This window comes from Rhinatrema bivittatum, chromosome 6 (assembly GCF_901001135.1).
Source record: "Rhinatrema bivittatum chromosome 6, aRhiBiv1.1, whole genome shotgun sequence".
NCBI classification, from domain to species: Eukaryota; Metazoa; Chordata; class Amphibia; order Gymnophiona; family Rhinatrematidae; genus Rhinatrema; species Rhinatrema bivittatum.
The window spans coordinates 351,990,086-352,011,776 of record NC_042620.1 but is presented as its reverse complement, the minus strand read 5'-3'; the positions used below and the strand labels follow the sequence as shown (position 1 = coordinate 352,011,776).

The 21,691-nt window shown below is 45.3% G+C and overlaps 1 protein-coding gene across 1 annotated transcript in view; it reads right to left on the bottom strand.

The window, feature by feature from the left end:
- Positions 1 to 2,092: 2,092 nt before the first annotated feature.
- Positions 2,093 to 21,691, bottom strand: part of MAP7D3 (MAP7 domain containing 3) — a 948,456-nt gene continuing 928,857 nt past the window's right edge. Inside the window, 1 exon segment of the mRNA XM_029607816.1 lies at positions 2,093 to 4,849. Coding sequence (XP_029463676.1) covers positions 4,842 to 4,849 — 8 coding nt within the window. The 3' untranslated portion in view covers positions 2,093 to 4,841.

Here is a 21,691-nt window from a genome sequence, read left to right as displayed (position 1 = left end):
AGGAAACGAAAATGTAATTTTTCTTTGGCTCAGTCACAGCGTCTGCCCCAGGAATTCCGAGCATTTTCAAGGTCTGAGAAAACAGAGCTGGCAGCTCATCTTCATGAAAGAACTGTAGCATAGTTCTATACGGTTCTAATCCTTGAGAAATTTCACCATCCTCAAGGGAGTCTGGATCAGCAGCATCATCAGTGCCATCTGGACCTCCATCATGAAGTCCCGTGGCTGCACTAGCAGTACTCTGGTGCTTAACAGTAAGCCCTGGCAAGGTTCCTACTGCTGACTTTGCTCTGGGAGTATTAGATAGGGCTGAAGATTGCACCTGGAGAAAGGATTGCAATCTCTGGAAAAACTCTACCTACGAAAAGCTAGAAGCATCCAATCCAGAAGGCACTTCAGGTGTACACACTGAGCTACCATCCCCTGCTGAGGAACCAGTTAGGGGAGTTCCAAAATCAGGAGCCTAACCTGAGCTGTCTGTACCCAGGCCTTTATCTGGCTGGGAAGAACAGGCTTAGTGAAATCAGAAGAGAGCAATTCTCCCTGAGCTTCCAAACAGCACTGGTACAAGTTAGCGGGCACACTTGACAGAGATGCCCAAATATGACAGGCAGTGCAAAGAGAAGGTGCTTAGGTTTCTTAGGCATAGGTGCCATTAAGCGGTGCACTTAAGTGGTGGCTGGAGGCGTGTGTCTGTTGTTTTTTTTTGTACATCCAAAAAACACCAGGCGTCCAACACTTAGGCATCCAAAACTCAGGTGTCCCAAATCTAAGCGCCATACAGAACAATTTAAGCACACAATGAAACTTGGGCACACAGGTAAGTGTGCGGCCACTTAAAGCACGACTTAACCCAAGCATCCAAAAACTGGATGCAAAACCTGGACGCACAGTTAGACATACACGTCGAACCGACAATCCTCTAGAGGGCAGCCTAAGAAAAGCACGCAAAATGCCATTGTGAACTACCACGTGACACGCAGGGAAAAAGCCTCAGAAAGGGGCCTAGCCTATAGAGGCTGCTCAACCCACCAGACTGCCAACGTCCCTCAACCCCCCCATGGAGTGGGATGAACATTGGAATGGTGCGCCGAGCATAGAGACCGAAAAAAGAGGAAGTCCTATGCTACAAAAGCCTCCTTTTACGCCTCTGTAAATACATATTTTCTTTCTTTTTTTTTTTTTTTTAAACTTACCTGAGCTCAGCCCTACCTGGCTGAGTACAGACATAGTCTCCGGCTGCAGGGGGAGAGGGCATATGCCGTCCCCGCCATGCTTGGCTTCCTGTACCCGCTGCCTTTTAGTCATTTAAGCAGCTAAGTCCACACCGGCTGAAATGCCAGCTACCGGACCAAGGCATTCATCAGAGAGACCACGAAAATCACCTCAGGAACTCTCAACTAGGGGAGGGACCTTTTGGTACCATCACAGGAGCAGGGGCAATGTAATATCCTTAATTCTTTTACACAATGAAGCGATCCCCAGTAGGGAGATGCACGTCCACCATCTGTTGGAGACGGAGAATACTGGCAGGCTAATGTCACTGCAGTGGTATATATACTGTGCCGTCAGTTTGCTCTGTCTCCATCTGCTGGTAGAGGTGAATAACCCACTTGTTCTGGATTCATCTGAGTGGATGCTAAGAAACATTTATTTATATATTTGTCTGTTTTACAAAATGCATAGCCTGCACTAGTCTTCAGTGAAATCAGTCTGAAATTCTTTGACATACTGAGCGGCAAGAGCAATAAGCTCAGAGTTATTGTTAATCTCTAACTGGAAAAGAAAGATATAATGTTTGGATAAAAGTGAAAAATAATAATGTGTCACTCTGCTTGCTCTTCATGGGATGGAATAAAGTATAGTGCAAGGAAATATATAAAAAGCACTAAGAAAATCTTTATAACACACTATAAAGGGGAAATAAAAAAACTTTTCAGTACTTTAACTTTGATGCAGCCATGTTTAGTCACTTGTAGCATCTTTTCATGTATATCCCAAGACTGTGGATATTTATTCACAGTTCAGCACATCTCCAGAAATAAATGGAATGTTATATTTAGTATAATCAATAACCTAATATTACAATAAATTCAACATTTGTAACCTGTAAAGTTTATTTAACAATGCGCATATATTTACATAAACTGCTGTAACGGAGCATCCAACAAACGTGCACAGAAAAAAAAATTCAGCATCTGGTCTGTTAGAATGATTGTCTTTGCCAAAACAAAACTGCTTTCATACAAAAAAAACATAGTTACCTAAGGCACTGCTCTAGTCCAACCATTTTACCAAACTTAGAATTGCAAAGTTTTGAAGCATTAGAAAGGAGGAGCATTTCTATGCTAACTCAGTTTTCTTAAGAAATGAACATGTGTAATGCCACCAAAATTGCTTGCATGAAAAGCATATTAGCTGCAAAGTTTATCATTTTGCATCTGATGAATTATTAGTGAATGGACCTTTGTTTTTGGTTTTTATTTTATTTCTTCTAGGAATTTATCAGTATTTATTGGGGGCGGTCCCTGCGCAGGTCTCATGGGCAAAGTACCACCTTGCGGAGACCTGGAAGCCAAAAATGCTTTATGCATAAGGAGGACAAAATCTAAAGAAAAAGAATCCTGTCCCCTTGGGAAAACAGGATCCTCCTACAAAAAATCCTGGTCCTGATCTAAAGTATCATCAGGACTAGCAGGGACTGGAGACAGTGCTGGGGGAAGCTCCCCCTCCCCCATAGCCTTTGCCTGAGCTGCAAAAAATGTGCTTAAGATGGCCGCCGTCCCTGCACTGAGGGAGAAAGTATCAGCCTGAAGCTCCCTTGGAGCAGATTGTTTAGAAGCCCCTTGAGGCTTGGTTACTGCTGCAGACCCTGTAAAATAATTGCCTTCCCCTCCATAGAGGCAGTGGGAGCAAACACCTGCTCTAGAAAACCACGTGGCTGGTTCTCCACATGCCACACATACAGATGGCTGTGGCATCGTGGGGGGGAAAAACGGCTCAAACAACGCAGCAAAATTCATCAAAAATGAGGCGATTCCGATGAGGAGGGGTCCTGGATTGCAGCAGACCAAAAAAGATTTTTCAAAAATTTGGATTTTTTTTACACAATGCTCAGGAACAGCACAAGGTAAGAGAGGGACCACCGTAATCTCTTTCCCTGCTCCTTACCTGTCTGGAGCCCCACGGGGTTACCAACCCCAGCTCCAAAACCTGCCATCAGAGAGGATGACCCCGCAGGATCTAACAACCCCCTGGGAGGATAGGGAACTCTGCAGAAGAACTTTTTCCTGTCTTCTTTTTTTTTTTTTTAACTTGCTTGATTCACAACTTATAGCTAGTTCACTCTTAGTTACTTTTAAGGGATAGCCTAAACCCCAGAACAGGGCAAGACTGCAGGGTTTGCACGACCTCCATCTGCTGGAGACAGAGAAATACTGAATGGATGAAGGAGGTACACCAGCTTAACTAGGGGTGCTTTCAAGTTTTTCTCTGTCTCCACCTGCTGGAAGGGAGACATAACCCATGGTCTGGACTGATCCAGGTACGTATAGGGAATGTGTCATTTTTTCCACTGATCTCTCCTGTTTTTATTCTTGTTGTAATAACCAAAGATACATTTCCTGGAGAAATAAAATAAAAATGGAAAATGAAGGTCTCTATCAATAGGTAAAGCAGATTTTTGAAAAAATTTTCTTTTTGTTATTAACACACCTAATATACATCCATGAGAGGGTGCACTGTACTTTCATTAGCAGCCATTCCCAACAATATTAGTTTCATCATGCTGTAATAAGCAAATCTGTACCAAGCTTCTTATCACTTGGTACAGATTTACAGTTGACTTCAGCGGGAAACAGAATACATACGCAAAATGCAGTCATTAGAAAAGTCAGCTTAGAACAACCAATAGGAACAACAAAAAAGACATAATAATCTAATACTGTTTATATATATAAAAAATACTTCATGTTTATGCAACTTAAATATATGTTCTGAAATTATTTTAAAAAGCATAACAAATTCTAACTGCATCATGACAAACATATGTATGTAAAGAACATTATTCTTGCACCATATTAATGCATATGTACTAGCGTATACTGTATTGCAAATTGCCTTTACTGAAGTTCAAATTACATTAACTAAAGTGTATCACTAATTTTGAAATTACAAATATTTTCAAACTAGAAAACATCTGGGCCATCTCAGCAGCAGTGCTGTGCACTGTCATGTGGAAAGCTCTCAGTTCTATCTCAGAGTTGAGCCTTCCACTCTCTGGGTTGGCTGTGGAGGGAGGGTGTCATGGTCACTGCTCAAAGGTAACCCCAAGTGGTCAGATTCAGGGTCAATAATGGAAGGGCCCTGGTACTTGGCTCCAGACTCAGGACTATTACTGCAGTGTCCAGACTGGATATATTGGAAGTGGAAAGAATATAAAATAGGGGCAACAATTTCCAGGTAATTGCAAATGAAGGGAATTTACAATTTTGCAAAGTATTCCTTCAGAAAAAAAGCTGTCAATTTGATCAGTTAATGGCACACCACTGTACATTACACTAATATGAAAAGAAAAGATTTGCTTGCGCAAACTATGAAAAGACCAAATGATACTGAACAGGAAACCTTGCAAAACTACCACAAAAGGAAAAGAATTCTTTCTGAACAAATTTCAAGGTGCAAATCTAGGACTTTATAGCCTTTCTCAGGTGTAGTTTTTTTCCCTCAAGGTTGAGTCCAGATAAAAGGTAACAAGCAGCTTCTCAGAACAAGGCTTTCAGTACTTGGTACAACACCGGATACTGGAGTGCAAACAGATTATTACTTTCAAGACTGCAGCGTCACATTTCTATGGGAAAAAAAGAAGCAACTGTCAGTTATACTCTCATGCATTTTTGTATTTTCATCACCAATTATTCATCACCAACTGGTAAACTAGCAAGACAAAATTTCAATGAGATCTGCAACCCTGATATAATTTAAATAAAGCAAAATTGCTTACCTTGTAATAGGTGTTATCCCAGGACAGCAGGATGTAGTCCTCACATATGGGTGACATCAGTAATGGAGCCCTATGTATGGAAAACTTCTGTAAAAGTTTCTAAGAAACTTTTGACTGGCACCAGAGTGCCTACTGAGCATGCCCAGCATGCCATGATATTCCCCACCACAAGGGTCCCCCTTCAGTCTGGTTTTGTAGCAATTAGCGTTAGCCAAAAATAAAATAATAAAACGTATCGGACCCAACTCCGCGGGGTGGCGGGTGGGTTTCGTGAGGACTACATCCTGCTGTCCTGGGATAACACCTATTACAAGGTAAGCAATTTTGCTTTATCCCAGGACAAGCAGGATGCTAGTCCTCACATATGGGTGATTAGCAAGCTAGAGGCTGAGTCATTTTGTAGTGAAGCAACAGTGAAGTATTGTTGATGAAATGAATCAGCCGAAGATCACAGCAGGTTGGATGTAGAAGGAGTTGGGATTATACTGGAAACAAGTTCTTTAAGACGGATTGTCCATAGGCTGAATCTTGTCTTCCCTCTTTGTCTAAACAGTAGTGAGCTGTAAAAGTGTGAAGAGAACTCCACGTTGCTGCTTTACAAATGTCCAGAATAGGTACAGAGCGAAGGTGTGCTACTGAAGTTGACATTGCTCTGACTGAGTGTGCTTTTACTCGCCCTTGAAGAGTAAGGCCTGCTTTTTCATAACAAAATTGTATGCAATCTGCTAGCCAGTTTGACAGAGTATGCTTACCCACTGCTTTACCTGGTTTGTTTGGATCATAGGATACAAACAGCTGACTGGATTTCCTTTGGGCTGTTGTGCGGTTTAAATAGAAGGATAACGCACGCTTACAGTCCAAAGTGTGTAAGGCTCTTTCACCCTGATGGGAATGAGGCCTAGGAAAGAATGTTGGTAAAACTATGGATTGGTTCAAGTGAAATTCCGTGACCACCTTAGGAAGGAATTTTGGATGTGTACGGAGGACTACCCTGTCATGTAGGAACTTTGTAAAAGGTTCATATGTGACTAGCGCTTGTAGTTCGCTGACCCTTCTAGCTGATGTAATGGCTATGAGAAATACCGTTTTCCAAGTAAGGTATTTAAGGTCACAGGTATTTATGGGTTCAAATGGAGAACGCATAAGTCTGGTTAATACTACGTTCAGGTCCCATTGTATGCTTGGGGAATGAACCGGCGGTTTAATGTGAGTTAGGCCTCTCATGAACTTACTGACGAGAGGCTGTGTGGAGATAGATGCATCTCCCAGCTTGTTATGGTAAGCTGAGATTGCACTCAAGTGTACCCTTACAGATGACGTCTTAAGACCAGAGTCTGAGAGATGGTAAAGGTAATCTAGTAGTGAGGTAGTGGGGCAACTGAAAGGATCTAAATCTTTCTGAGTGCACCACAATGTAAACCGTTTCCATTTGTTGGAATAATTCTTTCTAGTGGAAGGTTTACGTGCAGCTATCAGCACTTGAGTTATAGTGGTTGGAAGGTTGAGTGGTTGTAAGATCAAGCTTTCAATATCCATGCCGACAGGGATAGGGATTGAAGGTTGGGATGGCGCAGCTGACCCTGTTCCTGAGTTATGAGATTGGGAGCTACTCCCAGGCGAATTGGATCCCTGACTGAGAGATCTAGCAGTGTGGGGAACCATACTTGTCGAGGCCAATATGGGGCTATGAGTATCATGGACCCCTTGTCCTGCTAAAGCAGGGGTCGGGAACCCATGGCTCGCGAGCCAGATATGGCTCTTTTGAGGGCTGCATCTGGCTCTCAGACAAGTGTCGCCACACTTTCCCGCTGACCCAGCTGCTCCCCGGTCCTCCTCCGCCCGGGCTTAAAATGATGTCAGCCCGGGCGGAACGCGGCAGGACAGCTGGAGTCAGCGGCACCGGCGTGCTCTCTTCTTCCCGCCCCCCCCCCCCCTGCGGCCCGGAAGAGGAAGTGGAGAGTATCGGGTGCGTGCGCGGCAAGAAGAGGCCACGCTAATGCGCTCGGCATCGGCCCGAAGAAAAGAAGACTGCAGCGCGGCTCGGAGGAAAATGAAGAGCTTCAACCGCGGCCGATGGGACTCCGCCTCCGCGAGGGCTGAAAATGAAGAGGTTAGCGTTGGGAGGAGGCTGCTGCTGCTGCGAGTTCCCGGGGTGGGGGAGAGACAGAGTGAATGAGCGAGGGCTCGCTCATTCACTCTCTCTCTCCCCCACCCCGGGAACTCGCGGCAGCAGCAGCCTCCTCCCAACGCTAACCTCTTCATTTTCAGCCCTCGCGGAGGCGGAGTCCCATCGGCCGCGGTTGAAGCTCTTCATTTTCCTCCGAGCCGCGCTGCAGTCTTCTTTTCTTCGGGCCGATGCCGAGCGCATTAGCGTGGCCTCTTCTTGCCGCGCACGCACCCGATACTCTCCACTTCCTCTTCCGGGCCGCGGGGGGGGGGGGGGGGGGCTGTGTGTGTGTGTGTGTGTGTGAGTGAGAGATTGCATGTATGTGAATGATTGAGAGCCTGTACATGTGAAAGAGAGTATGTCTGTGATTGAGAGCCTGCCTGTGAGAGAGAGAGCATGAATGTAAGTTTACCATTGGGAACCTGTATATGTAAGTTTGTGATTGAAAACCTGTTTGTGTGAAAGAGTATGTGTGTATGATTGAGATCCTTTGTATGTGAGAGAAATCATGTGTATGTATGATTAAGAGCCTGTGTGTATAAGTAAGAGAGAGATCATGTGTGTCTGTGTGTGATTGAGAGCTGGTTTAGGTGAGGGAGCATGTGAGTATGTGATTGAGAGCCTGTGTGTAAATGAGAGAAAGAGAGGACATGTTTGTAAGCATGTGAATGAGAGTGTGTGTGAGAGAAAAAGACAGCATGTATTTATGTGATTGAAAGCCTGTGTGTGTGTGTAAGCGTGAAAAGATAGACAGCATGTGTGTAAATGTGTAGTTAAGAGCCTATATAAGTGAGAGAGAAAAAACATGTGTATATGTGAGTACTGAGAACATGTGTGTATAGGTGTGACATTGAGAGCCAGCGTGAGAGAGCGCGCTGGTATGTGACTGAGAGAGGAGAAAGTTCCAAGCAAACCACCCCTCCTCCTGCTAATTCAGAACAATCTCAGGACACCTGGATATCAAACGTTCCCAGGTATGCAGAGCAAAAAAATGTTTGTATCATTATTTTTCATTACTGGGTCTTTGTGTCTGCTATTTTGAAATATTTTGTTGGTATCTGGAAATGTTTTATATGAGTTTTTAATTATTGGATATTCCACTCATCAGCTGTTTCGAAATATGTTCTTTTTGTTAGTACAGTTTTACTGCTGATGATTATATATTTCTTGATTTGTTTTATAAGGATGGGTGATGTTTCTTTTTTCCTTTGTTACACTGCATACAGAGACTCTGGCTTGTTGCAGTTTCCAATTCAGTTTTTTCTGCATGCTTCTTGTTATGTGTTTTGGTCTCTTTATTCTATGTTAGGTGAGGGTCAGCACGTGATTCAGGTGAGGTTTTCTGCTGGCGTGTAGTTTCTGTGTAGGACTCTATAGCAGCCTGACTTGGTCCGTTTTCCTAATAGGAGATGTATTGGTGTCTTAAGGCCTGGTGTAATATTTTCAGAGACTTATTGTACTTTAAAAGTTTGATCTTACATAAAATGCACACATTTACTTGTATTTAGTTTTAAACATATTGTATGGCTCTCATGGAATTACATTTTAAAATTTGTGGCGTTTATGGCTCTCTCAGCCAAAAAGGTTCCTGACTCCTGTGCTAAAGTTTCACTAGAGTTTTGGTTATGAGCGGTATCGGTGGATACGCATATAACAGGCCTGAGTTCCAATGGCGAGCAACGGCGTCCCTTGGTAGGCTGTTCTGCTGCCAGAGGAGAGAGCAGTAATTGTTCACTTTGTAGTTCAGATGGGATGCAAAGAGATCTATTGTTGGTTGACCCCAGCGTTGAAATATCTTGGTTGCTAGCGTTGGGTCTAGAGACCACTCGTGTGGTTGGAAGTGACGGCTGAGGCGATCCGCTACTGTGTTGTGGATGCCTGCTAGGTAGGTGGCCCGTAGTAGAATTGAGTGTGCTAGGGCCCAGTCCCAAATTTGAGCTGCTTCCTGACAAAGGAGGTACGAGCCTGTACCTCCCTGTTTGTTGATGTACCACATGGCTACTGTGTTGTCCGTTTGGATCAGAACAGTCTTGTGTGAAAGGCAGTCCTTGAACGCATGTAGCGCATAGCGTATAGCTCGAAGCTCCAGAAAGTTTATTTGAAAGGAGGCTTCTTGCTTTGTCCACGTGCCTTGCGTCTTTAGATGAGCAATGTGCGCTCCCCACCCCAAGGTGGACGCATCTGTAGTTAAAGTCACTTGTGGAACTGGTTGCTGGAAAGGTAGGCCTTTTAGCAAGTTGATCGTTGATGTCCACCAGAGAAGGGAAGATCTCAGATCTTGTGTTATCTGAATGGGAGTGGACAATGGTTGAATGGCTTGAATCCATTGAGATTTGAGTGTCCATTGCAGTAGTCGCATGGTCAGTCTGGGAGTGACATGAACTGTTGAGGCCATGTGTCCGAGTAGGGTGAGGCACTGATGAGCTGTAACTCGAGACTGATTGTGAATAGAGTGCGCTAGGAGAACGAGCGCTTGAGCACGGTCTCTTGGAAGAAAAGCTTTTGCTGTGATGGTGTTGAGATCTGCACCTATGAACTGCAATTGGTGAGATGGTGTGAGATGGGATTTCTCGTAGTTGATGAGAAAACCCAAGGAGTGAAGCAACTTTATTGTGAGCTGGAGAGAAGTGAGAGCTCCGCTTTGTGTTTGACTCCTGATGAGCCAGTCGTCCAAGTAAGGAAACACATGCACTCTTTGTTTGTGTAGATGTGCCACCGCTACTGCAAGACACTTTGTGAATACTCGAGGTGCTGACGCTAGGCCGAATGGTAGTACTCGATATTGGAAGTGTTGTCCTTCCACCAGAAATCGCAGGTACTGTCGATGAGGAGGAAAGATGGGAATGTGAGCGTAAGCGTCTTGAAGATCCAGAGAGCAGAGCCAATCCCCTTTTTGAAGAAGAGGTAGCATGGTGCCCAACGAAACCATCCTGAATTTCTCTTTCTTTAGAAATTTGTTGAGATTTCTGAGGTCCAGGATAGGACGTAGGCCCCCGGTTTTCTTTGGAATGAGGAAATATCGGGAGTAGAATCCTCTGCCCCACTGAGGCCTGGGAACTTTTTCTATGGCCCTGGCATTCAGAAGGGTGGATAATTCTGCTTGTAGAATTGTGGAGTGATGAGACACTGTCCAAGATGAAAGGGGAGGATTTTCGTTTGGTACAGTGAGGAAATCCAAGCGGTACCCTTGAGCTGTAATTGAGAGTACCCATTGGTCTGTTGTGATGGAGGTCCAAGTTTGATGGTAATAAGATATTCGACCTCCGACTGGTAAGTGTGGAAGAGGATTTTGAGAGGGGCTTCTGCTCTCTGGCTGGTTTTCAAAAGCCTGATGTAGATGCAGTAGGCGCAGGCTGCTGGGGCCTAGCAGGCCTCTGTCGAGGTTGGGAACGCTGAACAGGGCTTGGCTGTCTGGCCCTGGTAGCAGGAGGATAGCATCGTCGAGGGCGATAGTATGGTTTCCTGGCTTCTCTTCTAGGAGGCCTCCTAGAAGGTTGGTGTGTCTCTTGAGGAAGCTGAGACAACTGTTTTAGGGTTTGCGTGTGGTCCTTTATGGTTGCCACCGCCTCTTTGACTTTGTCACCAAAAAGGTTTTCCCCTAGACAAGGTAGGTCTGCCAACCTTTCTTGTACCTCTGGTCTAAGTTCAGATGATTTTAACCAGGCCCATCTTCTAGCTGTGATTCCTGATGCCGATAACCGGGAGGAGGTTTCAAAGGAATCGTAAGTGGCCCTCACCTTGTGCTTGCCTGCTTCTAGGCCCTTATGCACGAGGCGAAGGAAACGGTCCTGAAATTGGTCTGGTAACTGTTGGGAAAGAGTTTCAACCTGTTTCCACAGGTCACGCTGATACTGGTTCATGAATAGCTGGTATGAGTTTATTCGTGAAATCAGCATTGCTCCTTGGAAGATTTTCCTTCCTAAATTGTCCAGGAATCGACTGTCTTTACCCGGAGGTGTGGAAGCATGCTGTTTCAGCCTCTTAGCCTTTTTCTGGGCTGATTCGACCACTACAGATTGATGTGGTAATTGAGCTTTTTGAAACCCTGGAATGGGTTGAACAAGATATGTGGCATCAGCACGTTTATTAACTGCTGCCACAGAACCAGGGTGCTTCCACATCCGGTACATTAGCTCTTGCAGGACTTCGTGTACTGGAATAGCTAGCATCTCCTTAGGAGGATCCACGAACTGAAGGACCTCCAAGGTCTTTTGTCTGGTGTCTATCTCTGAGAGGAGCGAGAATGGGATAGTGTCCGACATCTCCTTTATAAAATTAGAGAAGGAAAGATCTTCTGGCGGTGATTTCCTTCTGTCCTCTGGTGGTGAAGGCTCAGACAGGATATCTTCTTCAGATGATAGGTCATTGTCTGAGTCCGTGCCAGTATCCAGAGGATGCCCTGATGGTTGAAGAGGTTTGAAGGGAACTTCAGAGATTGGTGTATGAGGCCTGATAGGTGGAATAACACCCGATGGACCAGGCTGTGGCTCCTGCTGTGGGTCAGAATCGAAATCCTGAGGTGAAGTTGAAAAAACTTTAATTAAGGAATCCAATTTATCCATTAAAGGTTGGAAAATGGAGGATTCTTGATGTGGCATTGATGGTGGCATCGGTGCCGGTGGCCGAATTGGAATCGATGGCATCGGCGGTATATGTGCCGGAATTTGCGGCATCGGCATCGACGGCCTCGATGGTTGCGGTGAGATTGCTGGAATCGGCATCGAGGGTATCGATATTGGAACCGGTGATGTTCTTGGGACCGGTGACGAGGGCATCGCTGGCGTAGACGGTTGAGGTCGTGGCATCGACTCGATGAAAGCATCTCTGACCACTTGACGTATATACACATCAAGTTCCGCCCGCATGGATGGTGAGAACAGAGCACCCATGGGGGGAGGCGGTAACGGCGATGCCGGTACCTCCTCAGAGCCCTGAGGAGGCACGGTTCCCTGCGCCGGAATCGGCGGGGATCGCCCTGTCGATGGCTCCGAAGCCTGATCCTGGAGCCGAGGTTTCTTAGGAGGCGTACCGCCCTCCTTCGATGGTTCGCCGGGTATCGAGGTCGCAGACGCCGTATGCGGCCTACGGTGCCGATGGCGATGCTTTTCTTTTTCGCGGGCTTTTTCACTGCCCGATGTCGATGCCCTGGACGATGGTGAGGGGGAGGAAAAGGGAGCATCTCCCGACTCACCTGAATGACGCTTTTTAAAGACGACTTTTCAAATCGACCCAGCCGGAGACGATTGAGTTGAGGTGGATGGAGCTGATACCAGTCGTATTTTAAACAACTGCTCCATTTTTTCTTGTCGAAGTCGACGGCCTTTTGATGTCATCGTGGCACATAAGGGACATGATTTTACATCATGGGCTTCACCAAGACAGAGGACACAGTCCTGGTGAGGGTCCGTAATGGACATATTCCGGTTGCATTTTGGACACTTTTTAAAACCTGTAGCCATTTTGGGGCCGGACAGCCGTCAACGTCCACTGACTAAGGCAAAATATTTTCCAAAAAAATGGAACGGGACCGCGAAAAACAGAAAACTTACCGCGATCGGTGTTAACTAAGGGGAGACCCTTGCGGCTGAAGTTTTCGAAAACTTTGTTCAAAGTTAAGTTGTGGAGAATTCCACCGGGCTCCTAGTAACCGCGAGGCTAACTGCTTCGCGGAAAAAAGAAGACTGAAGGGGGACCCTTGTGGTGGGGAATATCATGGCATGCTGGGCATGCTCAGTAGGCACTCTGGTGCCAGTCAAAAGTTTCTTAGAAACTTTTACAGAAGTTTTCCGTACATAGGGCTCCATTACTGATGTCACCCATATGTGAGGACTAGCATCCTGCTTGTCCTGGGATAATGATTTTTTTTTTAAGATTTTGCCTTAATGAATTTTGAATAAAATCAATTAAAAATGTCATGGGGCTTCTGATCATGGGCCACATTTAGAGTTTGACAGCAAGAACATTTAGACAGTAAAAACATATCCGAAATATGTATGCTCATACAACTACTCTATATTTTGCAATATACCTGGACTGAAAAGCATTAGGGTAATCAGCATGGAGCTGTGATTTCAATTCTAAAGAATGGTATAATTGCATCAAGCCTCCAAGAAAGTATTGGAGTAAACTGCAGGTGTCAATTACAACCCTAAAAATCAGTGGTACGACAGCATCAGGCTTCCAAGAAGGTCTTGGTGACCTGCATGGAGGGACCACAGGAAAACCTCAAAGCTTCAATAAGAAGGCTGGAAATGCTATAAGCATTATTAGTTTTGTTCTTTATTTAAACTATACATGTAATGCTGTAAGCTGTTTAAATTTGGGGATAATGCAGCTGTCTCTTCTCCAAGTTGAACAGCCCTAACCTCTTCAGCCTTTCCTCATAGAGGAGCTGTTCCATTCCCTTTATCATTTTGGTTGCCCTTCTCTGTCCCTTCTCCATTGCAACTATATCTTTTTAAAGATGTGGCGACCAGAATTGTACAGACTATTCAAGGTGCGGTCTCACCATGCTTATGACATTTTCCATTTTATTAACCATTCCCTTCCTAATAATTCCTAATTTTTGATGTGAGTGTATATATCCTTTTGATCAAGGGAGCATAGCCAGTCCTCTCTTTGTAAAAGTGGGATAAAGGTCCCGAAGGAAATCATCTTGAACTTTTCTTTTTTTAGAAATTTGCTAAAGGCTCTTAGGTACAGGATGCGACGGAATCCTCCTGTTCTTTTTGGAATTAGGAAGTACTTGGAGTGGAATCTCCACCCTCTTTAATCTGGAGGTATAGGCTTGACTGCCCCTGGCCATTAAGAGGAGAACTCTTAAGGGCCGGCTGGGGCTTGGTGCCTCTCTACTACCTGGGACAGCTTGCTCTCACCCCTCACCATCTCAGACTCCATGACCTTGAAACCAGAGAGAGCAACCCCGAAACCCGGGAAGTGGACTCTGAAACCAGAGAGAGGTCCCTTGAAAAGGACCCCTGAAAGAAAGGAACCAGAGTGAAAGGGGAGCCCGAAGCTGACCAGCACCCCCTGTGTTATGCCCGTCGGTCGCAGACGGCTACGACCACTTATGCTTACCTCTTTCCTTGTTGTCTATCCGCTCAAGGGAGACGTCATCAGGGCTCTGCATGTATTGTGGCTAACTGGGTCATGTGATACCCTCCTGTCCATTCTGTACGGGAAACTCCCAGGCCTAGGATATGCCGGAGGGCTCCTCCTAGGCCTGACCGTGCCATCTCCTCCACTAACTCTACCTGTCTCTTTAAATTCGGACGCCCTGGTGGACTCCGGGGCTGGTGGAAACTTTATACTTTAACAACTTGTGGAGCACCTACGAATCCCCACTGTCTGGAGACCCACGCCACTGCTATTGTCGTCCATCCATGGCGAACCGCTACCTGGCGAAGTTACCTGTTCCACGGTCCCCATCCAACTTCGCACAGGGTCGCTGCATACGGAGACCATCTCCTTCTTGGTTCTAGATAAGGCTATACACCCTGTGGTGCTTGGACTGCTGTGGTTAAAACTGCACACGCCACAATTCGATTGGAGCAGCTTACAATTATCCCACTGGGGTAACTCCTGCCATGGGAAGTGCTTAGAGGTCGTGTCTCCTATGCCTTGCCTGACCACTACAGCTTCCTTGCCAGGCCTTTGCCGCAGTACTCTTCGTTTAGTGACGTGTTTTCCAAGAAAGCCGCGGACACACTTCCGCTCATTTGATTGCGCTATAAACTTGCTACCCAACACTGAACCACCCAGAGGAAGGGTGTATCCACTTTCTCTGACTGAAACCAAGGCCATATCCGAATATATACAAGAGAATTTGGCAAAAGGCTTCATTCGGCCTTCTAAGTCTCCCGCCAAAGCCAGATTCTTTTTTGTGGGAAAAAAAGACAGCTCTCTCCAGCCATGCATAGATTACTGCGGCCTAAACGGGATCACCCTGAAGGACCACTATCCATTGCCACTAATCTCCAAACTGTTCGACAGGCTTCAAGGGGCCAAGATATTTACTAAATTAGATCTCAGAGGGGTGTATAACTTGGTCCGGATAACCTAGGGCGACAAATGGAAAACAGCATTTAACACCTGTGACGGCCACTTCGAATATTTAGTTATGCCGTTTGGCTTCTGCAACGCCCCGGCAGTATTTTCAGAATATGATGAACAAAATCGTCAGGGATATGCTCTACAGCTGTGTAGTGGTATATCTGGATGACATTTTGGTTTTCTCACGAGACCTCCAGAATCACCAATTGGACGTCGCCAACATCTTACAACGCCTGAGGGACAATCAGTTATATGATAAACTGGAGAAATGCTCCTTTCACCAGGTGTCAGTCCTCTTTCTGGGCTATGTGGTCTCGAGCCAAGGGTTCCAGAAGGATCCACAGAAAACCAAAAGTATCTGGGATTGGCCTCAACCCACAGGTCTTAAAGCACTGCGAAGATTCCTGGGTTTTACTAATTAGTACAGGTCGTTCATCCATCACTACTATACACTGACCACCCCACTCACTGCCGTGACTTGAAAGGGAGTCAATCCCTCCCAGTGGTCTCCTGAAGCTGTAACCGCCTTCCAAAAACTCAAGGAGACGTTTTTACGAGAACCATGCTTATGACATCCAGACCCCCGACGACCCTTCATTGTCGAGGTAGATGCTTCAGACGTCGGTGCTGGTGCAGTCCTCAGCCAGCATTCCGCCAACCACACCTTGCACCCATGTTCATTTTTTCCTCGATGTAAGTCCCGGGGTTTTCGGAGGGGGCGTGTCGGGGGGCGGGCCCGAACCGCGTAGCGTTTTCGGGGCGTGTCGGGAGCGTTCTGGGGGCGGGCCCGGGGGCGTGGCTATGGCCCGGGGGTGTGGCCGCGCCCTCCGGACCCGCCCCCAGATCGCGTCCCGGCGCGCTAGCGGCCCGCGGGGATTTACGTCTCCCTCCGGGAGGCGTAAATCCCCCAACAAAGGTAAGGGGGGGGGTTTAGACAGGGCCGGGCGGGTGGGTTAGGTAGGGGAAGGGAGGGGAAGGTGAGGGGAGGGCAAAAGAAAGTTCCCTCCGAGGCCGCTCCGATTTCGGAGCAGCCTCGGAGGGAACGGGGGTAGGCTGCGCGGCTCGGCGCTCGCCGGCTATACGAAATCGATAGCCTTGCGCACGCCGATCCCGGATTTCAGTGGCTACGCGCATATCTACTGAAATCCAGCGTACTTTTGTTTGCGCCTGGAGCGCCAACAAAAGTACGCCTATTCGCGGTTTTTGAAAATCTACCCCATAGTGTATAATGTTACATATAGTGCCTTTTGAGTGTATAATTTGCAATGTTATATATAATGTTCATCGGTTGTTTCTCCCATCTCGGTACCTTTCTCCCCTTCTGGTACTGTTCCTATATCTCCTCTCTCTGTCCTGTTTTTTCCCTCTCTTCGCTCACCCTTCTATCTTCCTAGCTGCTCCCCTCCCCCCACCCTGGTTTTTTGTACTTTCCTCCTTCAGCTATATTGTAAACGGCATGATGTATCCACGAATGTCGGCATAAAAAAGCTAATAATAAATAAAATAAATATATAATTCCTCTGCTACATGGTTATGTTCTACATTCCGTATCTATCAACCAGCTAGACACTTAAAGTCATTATCACAAAATTTACTGGAAATTCCCTCTCCAAAACTTCACAAGAAAACGTGCTTTCTCCGTTGCAGGTCCTTTTCTTTGGAACACCATACCGAACTCACTCCTTCAAATTTCCAACAGACAGCAATTTAAAAAATCCATGAAAACATATCTATTTCAGATGGCGTATAATAATTCCAATAACTGAATAATACCTATAAATATCCAAATGTTTTCAATCTCAACATAGTTATTAGGCACTAGCAATCTTCCTTTTGCTTTTTGTAAAAAAAACAAGAATAATCTTATTCTTTGTTTTTATATTAACCAAGTTTTTGTAATTTTTCTTCATATTTGTTTTTATTTTAACTTTTTTATTTTTTATATTTTTATTTTATTTTACTTTTATTGTAAACCGTTTTGATCATTTACTTGTAAAGGCGGTACACAAACATTTTAAAATAAATAAATAATCATCCATGATACAGAACTTTCTTAGGGGAAATTGGTGCTTAGTGGCCAGGATGTTAAAGACAGGAATTGTTATCTTCTAAATGCTAATTCCTGCCAAATCTGATAAATAAAAGTTTATTTCTGAGGAGAACACATTGTCTTTTTCCTGAACTTAGGATCGTAAAGTGAAGTGGGAGGGCAACTGGAAGTAGCAGACAGGTCCCTGCACCTCTAAATTTGCTTACAGCCCTCGTCTTCACTGCCAGAAGGCGGGGATGGGGCCATAGGTGCTCAGCCTCCTGCTTGAGTATAAGCACTGACTCAAGTGGCTATGGAGGCAGGGGCCCTGGTGACTTTCCAGACCTAAACTGAGCTTCCTCCTCTGAGGAACAGTGGATGAGAACCGGATTGGCCGGAAAAGTGCTAATCTTGGTGTTGTCAATGTCTCAATGCTGAGGACCCGTCCTACCTTTTCCATAGCCAAGCAGGCAACTGTCCAGATCCTCCTCAAAGAGTGCAGATGCCAAGACCGACTAGGACCTAGGAGGTGTAGCCACATCCTCTTCGGAACCAAAAGGAGGATCGGTAGGAGGCATCATAGCCGATGGAGACCGTTGTGAACCCCTGGTTTCAATGGAGACTTGTCTCTCCTCGGCACGGGGATGCTTTGGAGATATCAAAGCAGAAGCCGGTGCAGCCCCATGCCCAGCATCATGCATTGACAGGGACCAATGCCAATGCTTCTTCAGCTTGCCTCAATGCTCAGATCGGTCCTTCCCTGGTACTGAGGCCAAAGACGATGAATCAGACATCTTTGACTTGGAGGCAGCCGTTGGTATGTCTCTGGTGCCCCTAGCAGTCATCGACACTGACAGAACCAATGATCCCACTAATGTCGATGGCTCTGTGTCCATCAGTGCGACTCTATGGCTCCATGATGCCGATGTTGATGGACCGGATTTTCCTGGCCCAAACATTTGTTCCATCTTACCGAGCCAGATCTTATGCCCTTTAGGTGTCATCTGGGCACGTTGTGCGATGCCCTAGGCAGAGCATACATCGATCATATGGGTCCGTATTCAACATAGTCCTCGAGCACTGGCAGCATGGCTTAAAACTGGAGGTGGACATACCAACTCGAAACAAACGGGATGCAAGATCCAATTTGATGGCGGTGGCCTATGATAGCCGATGGACACCAAAGGCACTGCTGCCAAGGTGGAAACGACTGAAAAAGTAAACTTACCTGAAACGCTGAAAAACTTGGCTACAGACAATAAGGGGAGAACTTGAGGGAACCTGTGTTGGTATTGCTCAGGAATGAGAAGTAACTGGAGGGAGAAACTTCTTTCTAAGAAGTTTGAGGGAAAAAAAAGAGAGACTCAAATTTGCCATGACACACAAGGCTCCACAGAAAAGAAAAGACTGAGGGGATCCCACGTGGATGCATGCCGAGCATGCTCAGAGAGGCTCAGTAAAAGTTCTAGAAACTTTTACATGTTTTCTGTGCCATTCTCCGATGATGTCACCCATGTGTGAGAACTGCCATTCTGCTTGTCCTCTTGAGAATTCATACTTTTTTATCACTCCTGCTAAATCAGGATGGAGTGAATAGCACAGTAAAGAAAAAAGCATTATAGGTGGGAGATCTTGGCTTAACAATGATACCCAGTTAGAAAAAGCATGGCAGAAGACAGGTCTATCACATGGCATCACAGGGTTGTAGATTAATGGCTGGACTCCATAGGCCTTTCGGTTCAGAAATAACCTACAATACTGCACAGTCAATACCTACATAGATTGTGGGGAGATGTGTTTGCAGGCAGTACTTAGGCCATTGAACATGGAACCCATGCAAGTTCCAGTGTCCCTGTGCCAGATGTGTCACTCCTCACTCAGTTATGCAGATACAGATGTACTCAAGGGCACCAAACTCATTGGCCCAGTAATAGTGCTGTCACCATCCCCAATCAATCTTAGGATCATGGTACCTTGGATAGACAGGTAAACTGATCGGTGCAAGCAACATTCCTTGCCAATGATTTTTCTTGAGATTTTCCATCCCTTGCCATTTCTCTGGTCAGTATGTGGTTTACAGTTGTAATTTCTTGTCCATTCACAAACACAAAGTTGTGATGAGACAAAAAATTGAAAAGGAGGTGACTGTGGAAAGAGTGGCGAACCCCTTCAAGAGAGTTCCCTTGCCAAATTTGATTTTCTTCCCACTTGGCATAGTGCCCAAGAAAGGAAAATTCAGGCTAATTCAATAAACGATCTTTTCTGGAAGACAAGTCAATTAATGATTCCATATCCATGCAGTTATGCTCAATTCTGTACAACTCTCTAGGCCAAGCAACAGAAATAATCAGTAACTTTATAAGCACACAATGCTGATGAAGGCAGATACTGAATCAGCTTTTTGTCTCCTCCCAGTACATCTCATTTTATTTCAGCTGTTGGGCTTTGCTTTCAGAGGCTAATACTTTTTTGACAAATGCATCCCCCATGGGCTGTTTAATATCTTGTGCCTAGTCTCAGAAGTTCAGCTCCTTTGTGCACTGGATGGTAGAACAGACATCAGGATTTAAGCATTTTATACACTGTTTGGATGATTTCCTTTTTGTTGGTGGGGCCTCTTTTAAATGCAAAACACTATTATCAGCTTGGTGCGCACTCTGTATCTTAGATCTAACTTCCTGGCCATTGGGACTCAAGAAATTGGGTTTTTCCATATTGTTTGTAAATCTTGCAGGATAGCATGGATAGGAATGGCTGCCAGTTCCACTGGGAAATCTATAGAATACCAAAAATGTCCTTGTCCATCTCCTTACAGACGTTAACACCAGACACCTTACCTAACTGGAATAAGAGAGGTCCTCAGGTGGAGATGAGGTTTCTGGAGGCTCAGGTAGGGGGTCAGAGGGTATATTCCTGCTCTGAGCCTAGGGGAGAGGGGACACTGATCTAGGATTCCAATGATGAAGTAGATGATTGAGAAGGAGTCGGTTGCCATAGAGGGGTATATTGCTGGTTAACCTCTTCTGACTGAATGAACTCTGCTGGAAATTGGCAAGGGCTGGAACCACTTCACAGAGGTTCTAATGGAGTACCCCTTTGGTCAGAGGTAAAAGGGACTCCTCCTTACAGAAGTAAATCCGACAACCTGGAAAAGAGAGGTTGAAGAGTGCACCCGTATCCCTGGCCACTAGAGAGGTAAAGAAAGTCTTCACCATATCTGCCACTTGGTCCAAGGGCTGATGTGCAGTCTGGCTGGGCACTGGGGAGGAACATCCTCTTGAGAGACTAGGAAAGAATTTTCTTCACATCCTCTGAACTTTGTAAAATTTGTCCTGAAGCACAGTTAGAAATTAAGGGTATCACAGAGTAAATGGGATCTGGTGTACCAAGACACAAGCCTTGCTCTAATAGTTTTGATGGAGACACTGCCCTTGCAATTGGTGGAGGTAACTGACACATACTGCCTTCTTCCCCTGTTAATCTCCATAGGTGTATGGAAGGAACTGGTGATTTACTGAATAGTCATGTCAGAAGCACCACCGCCTGGTGCATAGATGATGTTGAAGCTTGCTCTGATGATCAAGGAAGGGAGCATCACAGATGTAGAGGCTTGACATGTCGAGTGTTCAGGAACGTAATGCACTGGTGGTACCAGATGTTGATAAGCCAGTGAATGATGCATTGGCTGCACTGAAGTCCTTGGATCAGGCTACAGCCAGTGTTGAAGCAGTGGAGGGGGAAATGACTGTGCCAGATCCAGAGAATATATCTCTAGTAGACATCTGGAAAGCGATTACAAATATGGAGAGAAGATTATCCCAATCCATGGCTCAAGCTACAGTTTTCTCTAATGAGATTAAAGGGAAACTGGACGACCATGGACAAAGAATAAATCAGATTGAAGCAACAAACGCAGTATTGAACTCTCAGATAACAGCTTTACAAAAAACAGGGACTACCTTTATTAAAGACACTCTGATGATATATAAAAATATGGAAGGGTTGGAAAATAATATGCGGAGGAAAAATTTACGTTTTTTAAATTTTCCCTTCACGAGATTATTATCTGCGCAAGAGTTATTTAAAAAATATGTTAAAGAGATATTGAGTATTTCATCTGAAATGCTTATTTCCAAGATATATTATTTATCTAATTCTAGGACAGAAGGTATAGCCCCAGAAGGTGGAATTGATGTGTTGGCTGCTAACAGTTCAAATTTAACATCCTTCTTAGAGGCTTCAGAAGATGACATTCCAACAAGGGCAACCTTGATAGTTACCTTTGTTATGGAACAGGACAAAAATCTAGTCCTACAAAAATATTTTAAAAACAAAAGTTTTATGTTCTGTGGTAAATTAGTCCAGGTTTTCCCTGATGTATCGAGGAATACTCAGATGAGAAGGAAACAATTTCTTTTGATGAGACAGAGAGTGTTGGCCC